At 38.5% G+C, this 15,167-nt stretch overlaps 1 protein-coding gene across 12 annotated transcripts in view; it reads right to left on the bottom strand.

Moving 5' to 3' along the window:
- Window positions 1-15,167, bottom strand: part of VPS13D (vacuolar protein sorting 13 homolog D) — a 104,588-nt gene that overhangs the window by 35,142 nt on the left and 54,279 nt on the right. For all 12 annotated transcript variants that reach the window (XR_003994621.1, XM_030508138.1, XM_030508137.1 and 9 more), the window contains 10 exons: window positions 14,530-14,690; window positions 13,915-14,023; window positions 13,052-13,231; window positions 12,672-12,788; window positions 12,187-12,336; window positions 11,103-11,252; window positions 10,182-10,278; window positions 8,359-8,507; window positions 5,733-5,867; window positions 5,231-5,398 (listed from right to left, as the gene is read on the bottom strand). Coding sequence is in view for 11 of the 12 variants with exons in the window: in XM_030508138.1 (XP_030363998.1) it covers window positions 5,231-5,398; window positions 5,733-5,867; window positions 8,359-8,507; window positions 10,182-10,278; window positions 11,103-11,252; window positions 12,187-12,336; window positions 12,672-12,788; window positions 13,052-13,231; window positions 13,915-14,023; window positions 14,530-14,690 (1,416 nt within the window). In the remaining variant the exon portion in view is untranslated. The remainder of the gene's footprint in view (window positions 1-5,230; window positions 5,399-5,732; window positions 5,868-8,358; window positions 8,508-10,181; window positions 10,279-11,102; window positions 11,253-12,186; window positions 12,337-12,671; window positions 12,789-13,051; window positions 13,232-13,914; window positions 14,024-14,529; window positions 14,691-15,167) is intronic.

Below are 15,167 nucleotides of genomic sequence, written 5' to 3'. Positions count from 1 at the left end.
AGGCAAAGCCTGTTCACAAATACTTTGTGTAAGCAGCTTTGCAAAAGAAAGGCTGAATTTAACCTGAACTGTGAAGGAAACTTCCAGCCTGGATGCCGGCCACACACATTTTATCCCATGATACAAATGAAAAACAGGAAGAACAAAATAATACCTCAAACTTCTCAAAGACAATCCTTTATCCTAAAACCTCTTTCAAAGATACTGATTACAGACACCAGATGTTCTGCACATAAAAAGTGACAATTTCCATGGCTTTTGATTGTCACTAATTGGCCATAAAACTTGCTGTCTTTTAAAACTGCCAGGAAACGAGGAAATGGCCTCAGCTACAGTGCTCCTCCCAGCACTGAAAATTTCTGCCTGGGAATGTCAATTACTTTCCATCTCATCATCTGCACATTTTCATGCAGATTCTCACTGCTCAGCACTTGAACCTGCACGTGAACTGCTCCTCTCTGAATGGAGTGCTGGGTAAACAGAAGACAATCTGCAGTGCCACCTGGATGTGTCACCAGAACCACAGCAGCCCCTACACATCACTAGAGAAAACACGGGGAGAAAAACCTGACGCTTACACTGAAGGAACCACAGGGAATGCTACATTTGACCTGAACTGTATAAATCACTTCTAGGAACAGAAAAAAAAAAAAAAAAAAAATTCTTTATGGCCATTGCTACTAAATCCCACAACTTCAGTACCTGGACTTCCCTTGCAAAGGACAACTGTCAGCTTTCCCCAAGTAAAACACAAGTGTAAATCTCTAGAGTTGCCCCCAAAGATGACATGTATTCCAGCCTTCCTCATTTTTGTCCAGTATGAGGCTGCCAGTGATGACTCACATTCTGCTCTTAGCAGTTAAACAGAAGAGTAGTGAGTCAAAAGAAACTTTCACATATAGAATGGTAGGAAACTCAGAACTTGAATGCCACCATGATCGTTCTACATTATCAGTTGACTGTTTTAATACTCTCCTGAGGAAAACACCACCAAGTACATCTTCCTCAGGCCTCATATACAAAGGCTTTTGTCACAAGTTCCCTCTCATCAAGATATGATTTATTTTTTCAGCTACGTGAATTGCATTTTGAGCTAATATTCCTTGAACTACTAAACCACAGTGTCTCCAAAGAGAGGCAGTTGTTCCTGCTTCTGAATGGTATGGAGTAAGAGTGGTTAGTTACATGAACTAAGAAGCTTCAAACAAAAGGGAACCATCAGCTTTGACTGCTCTGCAAACATTTCTGTCTATTCCTAGGCAGAACCTGCATAAATCGTACCTACCTTCCGAGCTCTGCTACATCTACTCCTCATGTTATTTATTGCCAGTTTTGCTACAGTTAACATTTGTACAAGTCAAACACTTGTTCATGATTTGTTTTTAAATAATCCCTTTATTACTTCCTCTTCATTTTCCATTCAGTTATCTTTATTCTTCTGCCTCTGCCAACCACTTGAGATTCTGCTTTGATTTATCTTACAATGAGGGTTAAAACTCCCTTTTCCCTGCGTATTGCTTTCATGTTCCTCTTCTACAAACGCTTCCATGTCAAACACTTGCCAGGAGCAGTATCTGTACCCTTACTAGGCTTACAATTTTCTTACCTGGTTCCAACACCCCACCTCTCTTTTCCTACCTCTGTTAAGCACCTAAACACCTCTGCCAGCACCCTGAACTGAATTAAAATAGATACAGAATCTAAGTCCAAGCAGAAGTCCAAGCAGAACTGTGCTTCTTCCTCACCCATAAAAGGAAACAAACACCCACCATACAATATGTTGCAACTCCTCTCTGTATGTAAGTTTTGGCGCCCTGGGTGCCTGCTCCAAGCCTAAGGAAGCCTGCACCTCTCAGAACTCTGCAAGCTTCCACAAAAACCTAATGAGGAAATTCAACTGTGGCTGTTGCTTTACCTTCCTTTAAGAAGCCTAATGAAATTTCTCACTGGAAACTTCAAAGTTCAATATGAAAATTAAGCTCTTTCAAAAAGTTCATGAAATTCTTTTTATTGGGAGGGAGGGACACAAGAATTATTTCCATCCAGAAGCGAAGCCCAGCTGCAGAATCATGACAACTACATCACTACATGCTCATAATTCATAAAAGATAACAGAATTCCTTGTAAGGATTGAAAGGATCAGACAAATTAAATACAGTATCGACAAGTTGATTAATCTTTTCAATCCCTTACTACCAGTTATTTCATTAAGTCAGCACAACACCTATCTGCCAGTAACACAACCACGCTTAATTTTCCATGTGGACAACACAAGCTATGGAACATTTTTGTTCCAATGCTAATTCAGTATTCAGTATTCATTTCTAATTAATCACCTCTGAACTAGGAATAATTTAGGATTTAGTGCTATCATGCCTAACAGGGGAAATATAAAAGAAAAAGTGTGGATGCCAAGAATGCAAGACATTTTGATGCATATGGCAACTATAGAAGTCTCTATTCAGAGGGAATGAAATTCCCCCAGGTGTCTATATTTAGGATCAAAGAACTTCTTAAAATACAGAACTTGGAGTCTCCAAGGGATAAAAACTACAAAACTGTCTGTAGTGAACTTTATTTAACCTAAGGTTTGGTGCCAACTTAAATACACTGCAGCTCTCCACTTGAAAGACGGCATTACCCACTTCATGTTCCGAAATGCATGGAAAAGCCATTGCAGGGATAATCAGCAGAACTATAAAATAGAAAAGCAATAAGATGACAAAACCAGATACAACTCCAATAGCTTCCTTTTCAATTCGGGCAAGCAGTGCTTCCTTTAAAGTGATGATTATCGTATTAAGGTTTATCTCTCTAGCCACAACTTAAAAGCTAATGCATCTTAAAATCTAGGCTAGATTTTTATTCTAGACACTTTACAAGTCAGGTACTCAAACCAACCCAAATGGGTGGCGTTCCAGGCACCAATTTCTGTGCAGAACGCTGGCCTGTGTAGCTGCAGTAGCTACCAGCTCCACACAACAAGCTGAAGGTGAGGGAGGCCTCTGCAGCACAGCTGCATCAGGTGGAAATTCATGCAGTGAAAACATACTTTAAAATACTTTCCCTATAGAGCACCAGCAGCAAGACGAAAATGATCTATCACTTCAGTCATGTTTTTCTCGAGTAATTGGAATTACATTTTTTTTGTTTCCCAAAATTTCACGTCCTAGACACAATCGTAAGGCACATACATGATAGAGCAGAGGGGAGTAAAAGACAAAGTTCTACGCTGTACCATGTATATAACACATCACAAACTGTACTTGAAATGTCAATTTCTTATCATAGGGACATTTCTGGCTTAGTTTTCTAGCAGAATTAGGTGCCTAAAGAAGTGCAACATAAAGGAAAGAATTATTCTGATCATTTAAGCCTTTTTTTACTATTATTTTCTATGTAGAATTAAGATCCATGTTTTGGAAGGAGGATTAATCAAGGAATTCCATAATGTACTAGTAAGCTTTCCTAAATGATATAATTCTCTCCTTGTTCTGCAAAAGGACAAATCCATAACCCATACAAAAAGCTTTTAAAAGGGAACTGTGTGACATTTGCATCACAGACATTTCGGATATATCAAGGAGAAAGAAAAAAATACCTGGGAAGACAGATAAATAGTCCATGGGGTGATTTTCAAAGGTATAAATGGAAAGCAGGCCCTCAGCTCCCATTGAATTTTGAAGGGAGTTCAGCATCCAACTGCCCTTCTACATCTGAAAATCGCCTTCACAAACCCCTTGGTTACAAATGACTCCAAAGTTCAGAGAATGACCTTGCCCTTGTGGGAAACAGAGGAAGGCTCGTGCCTTTTAAAGAGAGATTTATGAGACTGTTGCTGCAAATGTGACTGTGATGAGGAAACAACACTTTACAGAAAGGAAACCCTAAAGAAACACTCTATTGGGTGGGGTGGATGGGTCACAAGAGACTGGAACCATGAGTAGAAAGTACAGACAACCACCTAGTGTGGGTTAGGACAGTAATATCAACACAACAGTATTTTGTTTGAATTTCTTGGAATTGCCCCAAATGGGCTAATGCTGGGAACAAGATAATTACAATAGAGAAGGTGTGTGTTATCTTACCCATGGCTCAGCTTATCGTCTAGCTGGGTTAGACATGCTCAAAGCTCCGCACTTGGTGACGGGCTGGAGATCTCTCTGGCAGTTTAACTCAGTTTGATAATGTTAGTCTTGAGCTACATGTAGCTATGCAAACTCTACATGTCACCTTTTTCATCTTCTGAATTGCTTTTTCCCACTAACATGGGCAAAAGAAGTAATTTCTTTGTATACAAATAGGTGGATTACGTTCTGAAAGGATAAACCATGATAATACAGATGCACAGACTTACCAGTCTGAAAAATGACAACAATAGGAAGCAAAAAATTTTCAAAAAAACAATTTAACACCACATCCTTATGTGAAGAAAGCATTATGCCAGTTCTACCTGGGATCACAAAGTTCATTTAAGGTACATGTTGACACACCACGTATGCAATGAAAGCTATTTCAAGAACATATTTCAAGAACTATCAAATACAGTATCAACCATGATCAAACCCACTTCCTCTTTATGGCTGCTGTTGCAGATCATAACTCTCTGGCACTAAAGATAGTTATTTTCACTGATAACACAGATATAACTGAATTCCCTCAGTCATTATCAGCAAGTACAAAAGAATGTTCAACCATGCAGAGACTTTGGAATTAAACTAAAGATAAATGTTTAGCAATCTAGGAACTCCCTTCTTTGCTGCTATTTGGCATAGAAAAAAATTAACTGAAGTGTTAGCACAATAATTGATATTCACATCAAAAATAAAAGCTAACAACCCCTGTTCAACTAAACTCCTCAAATACTCCAAATGTCTATAGTGTTCTCTTTATACATACATATTATACACATAACTTTCATCATTTGCACGTAGGAGATGACGCTACACCTGAGCAACATTTTAGTTCTCACTGTGCATTTAACCTGCAAATACATGTGTATCAAGAGTAAGGTCTTGAGTGGTTTCCCTGACTGCAGCAGGGTCCCTAGCATCCCTGCAGTGTACATATGAAGTGATTCCAAAGAAATCTACAGTTCAAAATCAATTTTTACAAAATGAGCAGGACATAAAGCAATTTAAAGATGGTCAATAATTCTGTTTAACTCGTTTCCCCACTACTTTTTGCTTACTGTTTTATCAAATTTATTAATTAATATCATAATCATTACCTTTGCAGCTGAGTTTGATACTCCATGTGTGACATTTCTTATGAGACCACCAACGTTGCCATATTTTATAAGTCCAGTAACACCTTCTGAAACATCATTCAACAGACCCATAGGGTTGCCAAGGAAATCCACAGAGCCTAGAATCCTTGCTGCCTGACTAAGCAGCTCCTGGAAAATCAACAGGAAGAATGAAATATCACTTATGGATCACACTACCAGCAGCACGATTGATGAAAAGTCCCACCCACAATAAAAGGATATACAAACCCAGGTTGTTTTACTGAAGAAATCAATACATGAATACCAGTAAGATCAACAACAGTTTAATCCTAAAATGCAGTGTATTCTTAGAAGCATGTGATGCTATTTCTCCATGTACCAAAGCAACACAGCACTAACACTGACGTAAATAGTCAAGAAAGCATTCCCACACCCTGACGATAGAACTCATTGATCAAGAGAAGCTCAGCCTCTGGCACAGTAAGATCTGTAAGATACTTACCTCTTGAAAGTGTTTCAGAATGTCATTAATGATAAACTCCTGAGTTTCGTATGGATGGACCCTAGTGAAAGGATCCAGATTAATCACAGCATCTTCAAATCGGATTAGAGGAAATCCCAGAGTGCTTTTCAATGCCTAATTAAATAAAAGATATTGCTACTTTAATTTTTCTCTCTCTCATCCACAGCACCCAAGTGAATTAATCTTTAAATGGATAACAACCCAAAATTAACTGAAGCCGCTAGAGCAGTGTACAACCGCCATGCAGATGCTTCGATAGAGAGGGCAAGCACTCCACAAAACTTTGACTTGTAAGTAACGATCCATTATTAGAACTGCATTTCTTCAGTAACAACACAGTCACTAAACACCCTTCCTGATGCAATCTGGTTCAAAACAAAATGTTTTTAAGATTCTACACTTAGCACTTTGCCATAACTGCTCTAATGTTCAATTAAACACAACCTTAAATGAATTTCTTTGATATGTAGTGAATTAAAAACTGGGTATTTTCCACCCTGTTGAAGTTCTATGACTGGATTAAGTGTCAGGATGAGCTGGAATTTCTTGCAAACCTGAGGCTCATTTCTTAACATTATGTGGTGTACTGAGATACTTTAAACAAGCTTTTTCAATAATTTTCAAGGAAGAAAACTAAAGCAGTAATTAGCCCATGAGCTATCTGTAACATGTACAATCTATACATAAAAAATCCCCCATTTAGGGTGGACAAGCTATATAGCTGTATATGCACACACATAAATAATGTTGGAAAATTTAACAAGAGAACTAATCTTTTAAGAAAGAAAGGGATCCTTTCTATTTGAGGTCTTGATGATCGCATCTGCACAGTCACCAGCATCAGAAAATCTGGAGAAGTAAGAAGCCTGATACTTGTGTTATATCTACGTTCATCACGAAAGCACGCTTGGTAGTAGGTACTGTGAGGTCTTCTGCCATCTGCAGGCACTTAATGTACATTACAGGTCTCAGTTCAGTTTGCAAGTAAGAAAGGGCCTATTTTTCAGTAAATGGACGACTAACTACACTAGTCCTCATTATTCACTTGGGTAGGAAGTAATTTCCTGTTTAACTATCGGATATTCTAAAAGGCAACTTTGTTAATATTGGTACCCAATAAAAATAATCTCTCTACACCAAATTACCAGACAGCAATGCCCAAGCCAGGAACATTAGAGGTAGTCAGAAAAACTTCTACAAAGGCTCTACTGTGATTATTCTCTCCCTCCCACCCTGAACTCTGCTACAAAACTGAATGGAATTCTTTATGTGGAAGTCAATATCCAGAATACAGTCAGTGACCGTTATCATTTAGGGGGAAGGGAAATAATGTATATGCCAAGCCTTCTCTTGGGAACACTGCTGGTGGCTGCCAAGACACATCTAGAGGCAATCATATACCCAAGGCTGTAGGAAATTCAAACAGAACAGTGTGCATTACTGGGTTCTTAAAGGCACCCATCACTAACACTGTTTTTTCTCTCTAAATTTGAGATAATCAGATGATAAGCATTTTGAAGTTGAAGCTCAAGTGCAAACGCATTCAAGACACTGCTGATGTTCAGTGGCAAGGAGTATTGCTGCTGCTGCTCAATGTTCCTCCTTTGCACAAGGAGTTGGTAAAAACAATAAAAGAATGCAGGACTGATGATATCCTGGGTCGTCCTCGCAGGACTCCACGATTTACATGGAGTAACATGTAAAGTAACAAGTAACAAGTAACACAAAACTCAACTTCTTTAAAAGCTTGCACACCCCAATGTCCTTAATATCAAGGGCACAAAAAAGCCTGCCCAGTGTCTCGATTTTGGGTTTTGAGCACAGAAGTTGAATAGGCAGCAGCTCAGTTCCTCCACAGTGGGGAGGAATTTTATGGTTTGGTCGGTTCGTCTTGCTTCAGCTCCCTCACCTTGGAGGAAATCAGCTGCATTAGATCAGAGGGAATTGAAATATTGCAGACCGTTGCCACCTTGTTAGGTCCAAGAAGGTCCCAACACACAGCTTGGTAGCACAAGTTGGGTGAGATTATCTTCTTGCTGTAATTTGGAATCCGTGGTTCACTTGAACAACTGTGCCACAACATGTATTACCATGTGAAAGGGACAAAGGATTTTCCACTTCTCTAAGTCCACACTCAATCTGAATTCAATTCGATACTGAACCAAACTGCACAGTGCTCATGCAAACCCTCCTACTGCAACAACATTTTTTGGATGAAAACACTCTGAGTTGTCCTGTATTTCTGCTCCCTATGTTGAGCAACTTCTTATTTTAATTCTTCACATCAGCCCTTCTGTTCGACAGACACTCCCTTTAAGCTCTTTACACTACCACGAATGTAACTAAGATCCTTTGTAAAGTAGTGAGTTAGGTGAAGCTGGCTGTGCTTCAACTGAAATTACAAAAATGAAAGAATATTACAGAAGAGACTGTAAATTATGCACATTAAATAATAGAAGCTACTGGAACTCTTCTATTATTTGTAACTTAAATAATGGAAGAGTAAACAGAAATTAACAGTAGTTAGTTGAAGCTGCTGTTCCCTTTTCCTCCTACAATAGAATCTCTTTACTTGGAAGCATACTCTGTGAACGCACTGGCATACCTTGAGGTCCAGAGGCAGCTTGTTGGAAGTGAAGACACTCAACTTGATTTGAGGGACACTAATTTTCAGGTTTTCAAAGTAGTATCGCTTTTGTCCTCCACCTTGTTCAACAACCTTTTCATGGAGGTTTTCATCATACTTCTCAACCTCTGCACCCAGACAAAACACAGGAATCAGATAAATTATAGATAAATAAATATGGGGTTATGAATACATAAAGAGTTAATAGATTCTCTGTACAAATAAAAAGTATGTGCAACTGCTTTTGTAGCCAGCAGAATTACTCATGCCTTGTGACACAAGGTTGACCTTTGAGGCTTAAGAATGTTTTCTTCAGATCTGCCTGCATCTTTAAAACCTGACTGTATTTGTAGCTAGGTAAAAAGAAGTCATCCAAGTGCATAGTTGAAGTTACTTGAGCTTTTAATCTTGCTTCTAATTTATCTGTGTCAGCATAGAGAAACCAGGAGATACAAACTATGCACTGTTTCCTACTGTGTAGTCATGGTCTTACAATACCTCTTTCTACTTTCTCTATACTTCCTTAAAAGCTCAACTATCAACACAATGTACAAAGCAAGCAAAGGTGACCACCTTTTCATTTATCACACTGAATGGACAAAATGCCTACATGGAACCATTCAATCAATCAATTTATGTTCAGAGTGAGCCACATCTGGTTGACACTAACAAGTCCATGTGTTATTCGTAAGCGCATCTTGGTGGTATGAGAAAGCAGGGGGAGGATGAGAGATGACAAAGCCTTATGAATCCAGGTTGAACAACTAAACGTGTTGAATGTAAATGACAAAATAGTTTTTGTCTGAATCTTTGATGACATCATCAGCATCAGTGGACAAACTGCAAGGTGTATAGTAGTAAGGAAATAAAAAGCAGCAAAAGCATTAGGGTAAACCAAAACAAAGGACAGATTAGTAAACAGCAAAAGAGCAAAACTCAAAATCTTGATTTCTTCCTCATCACTACAGCTCTAAGTCATTATATGCTCTGTGAAACTGGGGAGTGTAATACTCTTTTTTTTTCCAGAGACAAATCTGAAGATACTGTAGATTAGCAAGACACAGAACTCTTGAGCATCATTTGTAGGCTCGCCCCCATTTGGAATCATGACAAAAATATTTTTTTCCTGCAACAGTTGTTTTACTATATAACCCTACGTACAGCACTGCATAAAAGTGACTTTTTCAACTGCCACTCCAAAACAGACATTCCAGAAAGTTTCCATCAAACAGATAAACCCTGCAACAGAAGGATTAGAACAATATCTATGAGAAGATTTAAGAGCTCTGTCTTGCCTCATTGAGTGGAAGAACACTTCTATTACAATCAAAGCCAGGGGTATGGATGCCACAACTCAAAGGTCAGGCAGCCAAAATTTTCCTTCTGTTAAGCAGGAAGACTGCCCAAGAACAAATGAACAGAAATCCCATTTCTAGCCTTGGGTTGAAATAAACAAACATTACTAAACAAAGTGGTTTGCTAACCTAGTAACACAATTTCTTTTATCCCAATTTAGATGAATCCAGATACAGGAACTTAAGACAAATACTAAACTCCTTCCCACAGAGGCTCAGCTCAACCACTGAGTACTGGACAACAGCACATTACATCAGTCATTACCCCAATACCATGTACTTTAAGACCTTTACAGGGGTCACTGAGACACCAGCGTTCCAGCTTTCTGTTCAACAGAAGTTTCCAAGCAGCAAAGAGTTTGCCAGGTGTTTTGACCTTATTTTAGATGCAAACATCATAATACTCCTGTATGTTGTAAAACTGGTCTTTGTAACTTCATATTATACCTGATTCAGACTGATCATAGCCAAAGAAACTCAACAGCTTCAGAAGCAGTTTCTCCTCAATTTGAACAGTGAACTTCCGAGCAGTGATCATCAGGTGCTATGAGGATAAACAAGTCTCAGTTTACAATATTAACACTCAAAATATAATCCATGTAAGCCATTAAATAGGACAATATGTTCTACTTCAACAGAGCACTTTCACTGGAATGGATCTGTAGTAAAATTCCCACCTACAAAATGTCTTTGGCAGTTTTCTTCACTTAAAGTTGCCTAGACTACTGACAACTGTTTCAATTTTTGGAAGGTATTGTGCTTCATTGCCTAATACTAACACTTCAGAATCTGATGCTTAGCTGTTTTCCAACACTGAAATCAGCTGTTTTCAAAATAGTGTCAAAATACATGGGGGAAGATTCCAAGTGAGAAAATAGGTCTTGATAAGCAATTCCAGTTTGCTCTCACAATGCATACCACAGCTGGTGGACACACTTCCAAACAGCTGTAGTACACAGAACGGGGTTTATACTGCAAGATAACAGCTTATCAGAGAGAAGTAATAACCTTGTACACAACTCAATAGAAGCATACACAAATATTCTGGTTCTCTATGGTACCTGTCAGTTCTGAGAGGAGAGTAACTGGCTTGAAAAGTAAAGTCACAGACAGAAACTAAACAGGGATCCGGCCTAATCTGCTTTATTTTGAAACATATTTATTATCTTGTTCATCACTGTACTGTAGCTTTAAACTTTATGACCATAAGAAGGTGGATATAGCCTCCTTTAAGCCTCAGTATTAATTCAACAAAGTATATTTCTCACATTATTGAATTCGGGGTACTAGTAAAAATCAGGAACAGGAAAGTTCGTTTAAACAGATTAACACCTGCATGGCACAATCAAAGGATGGTGGTTTGTTTACCTTGTATATATCAGTCAGTGCATTTTTACTGGGAAATTTCATTGCATTTACTTGTACAGCAGGACCAGCCTCCACGGATTCATTCTCAGTTGTCTTAGGTGTCAGAAAGAGCATGAAAGGCCGTGTGGTGCCAATAAGCTGGTTGTCCACCTACAGAGTGGACAAGAGAGACAAGAGAATCTGAATAAGTGACAATAAACAACAAGATTGATCTTCCTTAACCAAGGACTTAAAAGCTTTCAGAAACACCTGGTCCCTGAGCCAGGGAGGTACTAAATACACTTGGTTTGGTTACTGATCACCACTGAGACTATACCAAACAAATATTGGAAATGCCCTCCATTTAAAAAATGGCTGTTAACTACCAACAAAACCTGTAATAAAACTGCTGTGTTCTCTGATTCTTTTTTTCCTGCTTCAAAAAACACAGCCAAAACTGTTAAACACTCCCAGAGTTAAGCTGCTCCTGCACTGAAGTTTGTCTGATGCATGTTAAGTATCTCGTGTAATCTACATCAGGACCCACAATTCCCCTTCCCAGGAAATCTCACATATTGGAAACAGAATTCTAATAATTTAGAGGAGGGTTTTTATGATCTTCAGCTTATCTTCTGAATTTCAAAGAGTGAACAGAAAACAAAGGTTAAGGTAAAATTCTGCAAAGTCAAAACCAACATCTGTTGGTAAACAAAATATAAGAGGTTTATATTTGTCTTATCTGCACATGATCCGTCATTTATACTGTGGTACTACCAGCATTAGGATTCCTGCTTTCAACAGCTGCTTTTTCATTATACAATGACAAAGAACCAGGAAGGGAGAAAAACCTCAAACTGACCTGTTTGCAATATAAAAAAGATTCTAACTTGTCTATTCGAAATCCATGGCATGAAATACAATATATCCTTGTCTCAACTATTACTAAGTAGAGGACATGAAAAAAGGAAACGCTGACACAATCTGAAACTTCTATGATGTATAAGATTTGAAATCTCAGTAACGGCTCTAAACATTTTGCAAACCTGTTACAACAAAACCCACAGAAGACCCATGAACAAATACACTGGTTTCAAAATAGCAATACCTGTATGTCTTGCACACTGAGCTCCAGGACCTGACTTGTTGACAGCTGTGTGTAGTGGACATTAATTCTTGTGAGGCTTGCAAACACCAGCTCTTCAGGAACCTTGTTGACCAAAGACAATCCTATTCCACCTTCCAGTTTCACAAGCACCTGAGAAAAGAGCATTTGAAGAGGAAAAAAAAATCCCACTTACCAACCAACACTGAAAAAACCTGTGATACTGAATACACGCTTCTGCAAAGAAGTTATTTTTTTAGACTCATCTCCAGAGAGTCTGAACAGCTCATTGACAATTAGTCTTTGAATAAAGAGGTGTTGACACATATAAACCCAACTTCTAAGTATGAAGAGTTTTAGCAGGAAAATCTACAACTTCTTAACAAGAGGTCATCATGGGGAAAAATTAACAGCTCCCCCCAACCTCCTCTAAAATCTAGAAAGGAAAATGATAAATAAGAGAGACAGATCCAGTCATACTATCTTACTTCTAATTCCTGCTCTGTATCTGGGTTTTTCAACTTGCGCAGATCCTGTTCTGTAACGGGAAGTTCATCTCCTTCACTGGATAAACGATCATTTCTACGTTGGTTAAAATCCATTATCTGATAAACAAATACATTACTACAATGAGCACTTTCCAATTTATAAGTAACAGTTATATTGTCCTACCTTATAAAATTATCTTTTAAAAAATAAGTACAGTGAAAACTTTTTTTGTAATTATTTCTGGTTTATGATATTCCCCTCCCGCTTTGTATTATTATACGGGAACTTTTGGTAGGAATTTAGAGATGCAATACAGAAAAAGATATTTCAAGAACAAGCAAATAATGAAACTAGATTCTAGTTAATGAAGGGTTTTCACCTGTAGAACTCTAGTTGGCCCATCTGGGATGACTCTAACAGCCAGTACTCCTGACCCAGGCCTCATTTTTTGGTTTATGAACTGCTGTTCAGGTGGAACTGGCCCCAAAAGATCAAGTGAAGTATCAGGACCAAGAACAACTTCTGCTCCATCATGAAGGCCTACTATTCCTCCCTTTGCCTGCAGAAAGAAGAGCAAAGGAAAAAAAATAAATGCATGCTAGGGAAAGGCTTCAGATAACTATATACATATATTAAAAGTCTGGGGAAAAATAAAAAAGCATCAAAATTCTTTTGACATTTAATTCTAGACTCTTTAAAAGCAATCCAGGTTTCTGTGCTCATAAATGCTACCATCAGCAGGCAGATTTATCAAATAGTTTGCAAGCGCTAGCTGTCTGCAAGTCAAGAGTTTCCTGGAACACAAAGACAGAGCAAACAGTTCAAACTGCTTCCAAAATTCTTATTACTAAAATGCCAGAACCGCCACTGTGAGAAGTGTTTGGTTATACACAAATCTTGACTTCATCAGGAACACTGATGGACACAATCTGCAGCATGTGCACATTTGGTATGCATGAGAATATCAAGGCCTTATTTATCCCTACACTGCAATATTTCAACAACGATGTACTACTAATTTTTACTTTCAAATTAATAGTGCAAGATGTTTAATCATTTGAAACTGGTAAGAACATCCAACCATGAATTTAAACCACGTGAAGTGTTTGCTCAAGCGCGATTTCCTCTGTAATCTGAACTTTGGCCTGAAAGCTTTTAGCTCGCTTCAATCCTAAACGCAAATGACTCTGTCATCTGTATCGGCAGCAGTCAACACAAGTTCAACATAGAATCAGTACTGACCTGGACAACAAGTCCATGAATACCACAGGTCAACCTTCCGTCACGAAAGTTCCATGTCTGGGTAGTGCTGCGCCGTCGATCAGGCTTCCTCAACATCAGGGGCTCATACCTGCAATGAAAGCATGCCAAATTGCCAGTTCTAGTCTTGAGTTAATGGCAAACACCTTAATTTTGTTCAAGCTCATTTCCCTAATCTCACTTCTGAAGTGCTCTTCTCGAGCTGCTGAAAATATGTTAGCCATGTTTTTAAAAATATTTCCACGACACAAAAGTGATCCCAAGGTCTGTTCACAAAGACAGATAAAATCTAACTCTTCTACATGCCTTCAGAATAATTTCTTTCTTTATTCAGAGAACATCATAGAATCACACAATAGTTTGGGCTGGAAAAGACCTTAAGATCATCTAGTTTCAACCCCCCTGCCATGGGCAGGGACGCCTCACCCTAGACCGTGTCACCCAAGGGTCTCTCCAACCTGGTCTTGAACACTGCCAGGGTTGGAGCACTTACCACTTCTTCGGGCAACTTGTTCCTGTGGAACATCATGTTAAGAGTGCTTTCAAAGACACGGTCAGAATCTACATCAATATCCTGAGAAACTGTATTTGCCATACCTGTTATCTGTAACAGCCGCCAGGCCTGCTATATCTAAAATCATACAAGAGTCCACATTCCGAGGAGACGCTTTATGGGGGTTTTGAGGAACAGAGGAACCTTCATGGCAAAGCATTCCTGTGCTTGTCATTCTCCAAAGCTGGGATCGTTTTCCTGGCTCCTGTTGCATAAAAAAAATCCACACTTAAGTGAACACAGCAGTACAGATATTTCTGTTCCGTTTTGCTTTCAGATGATTTGAATTATAGTTCTTTGAATGACTTGAATATATATTTATATTCTGAGCCCTGACTTAGAATTAGGAACTAGTTTGTATAAAAACTTCTAATTCAACTCTGATATCCAATGAATATGCATCCTACATTAGCACTGTTAGATGCAACGTTGTATTTACAAGCTATTTTTAATCTCAGCAATAATTAAATACAGTTTCTATTTCTTAAAAGCTCCAGAAATAGAAGTCATAGCTTACAACGCACCAAAAAGAAAGCATGCCCTACTTTGTTAACTTCATTAGAACATCCAACACATAATTATCACACTTGGTTGTCATACAGGCATTTACAACATTCCTTACTACTTTTATTCCAATTCCCTTTTCTGTCAACCTCACCCCCATGAAAGTCTTATACAGAAG

This window comes from Strigops habroptila, chromosome 16 (assembly GCF_004027225.2).
Source record: "Strigops habroptila isolate Jane chromosome 16, bStrHab1.2.pri, whole genome shotgun sequence".
In the NCBI taxonomy this organism is placed as follows: domain Eukaryota; kingdom Metazoa; phylum Chordata; class Aves; order Psittaciformes; family Psittacidae; genus Strigops; species Strigops habroptila.
This window is presented reverse-complemented; position numbering and strand designations above follow the sequence as displayed.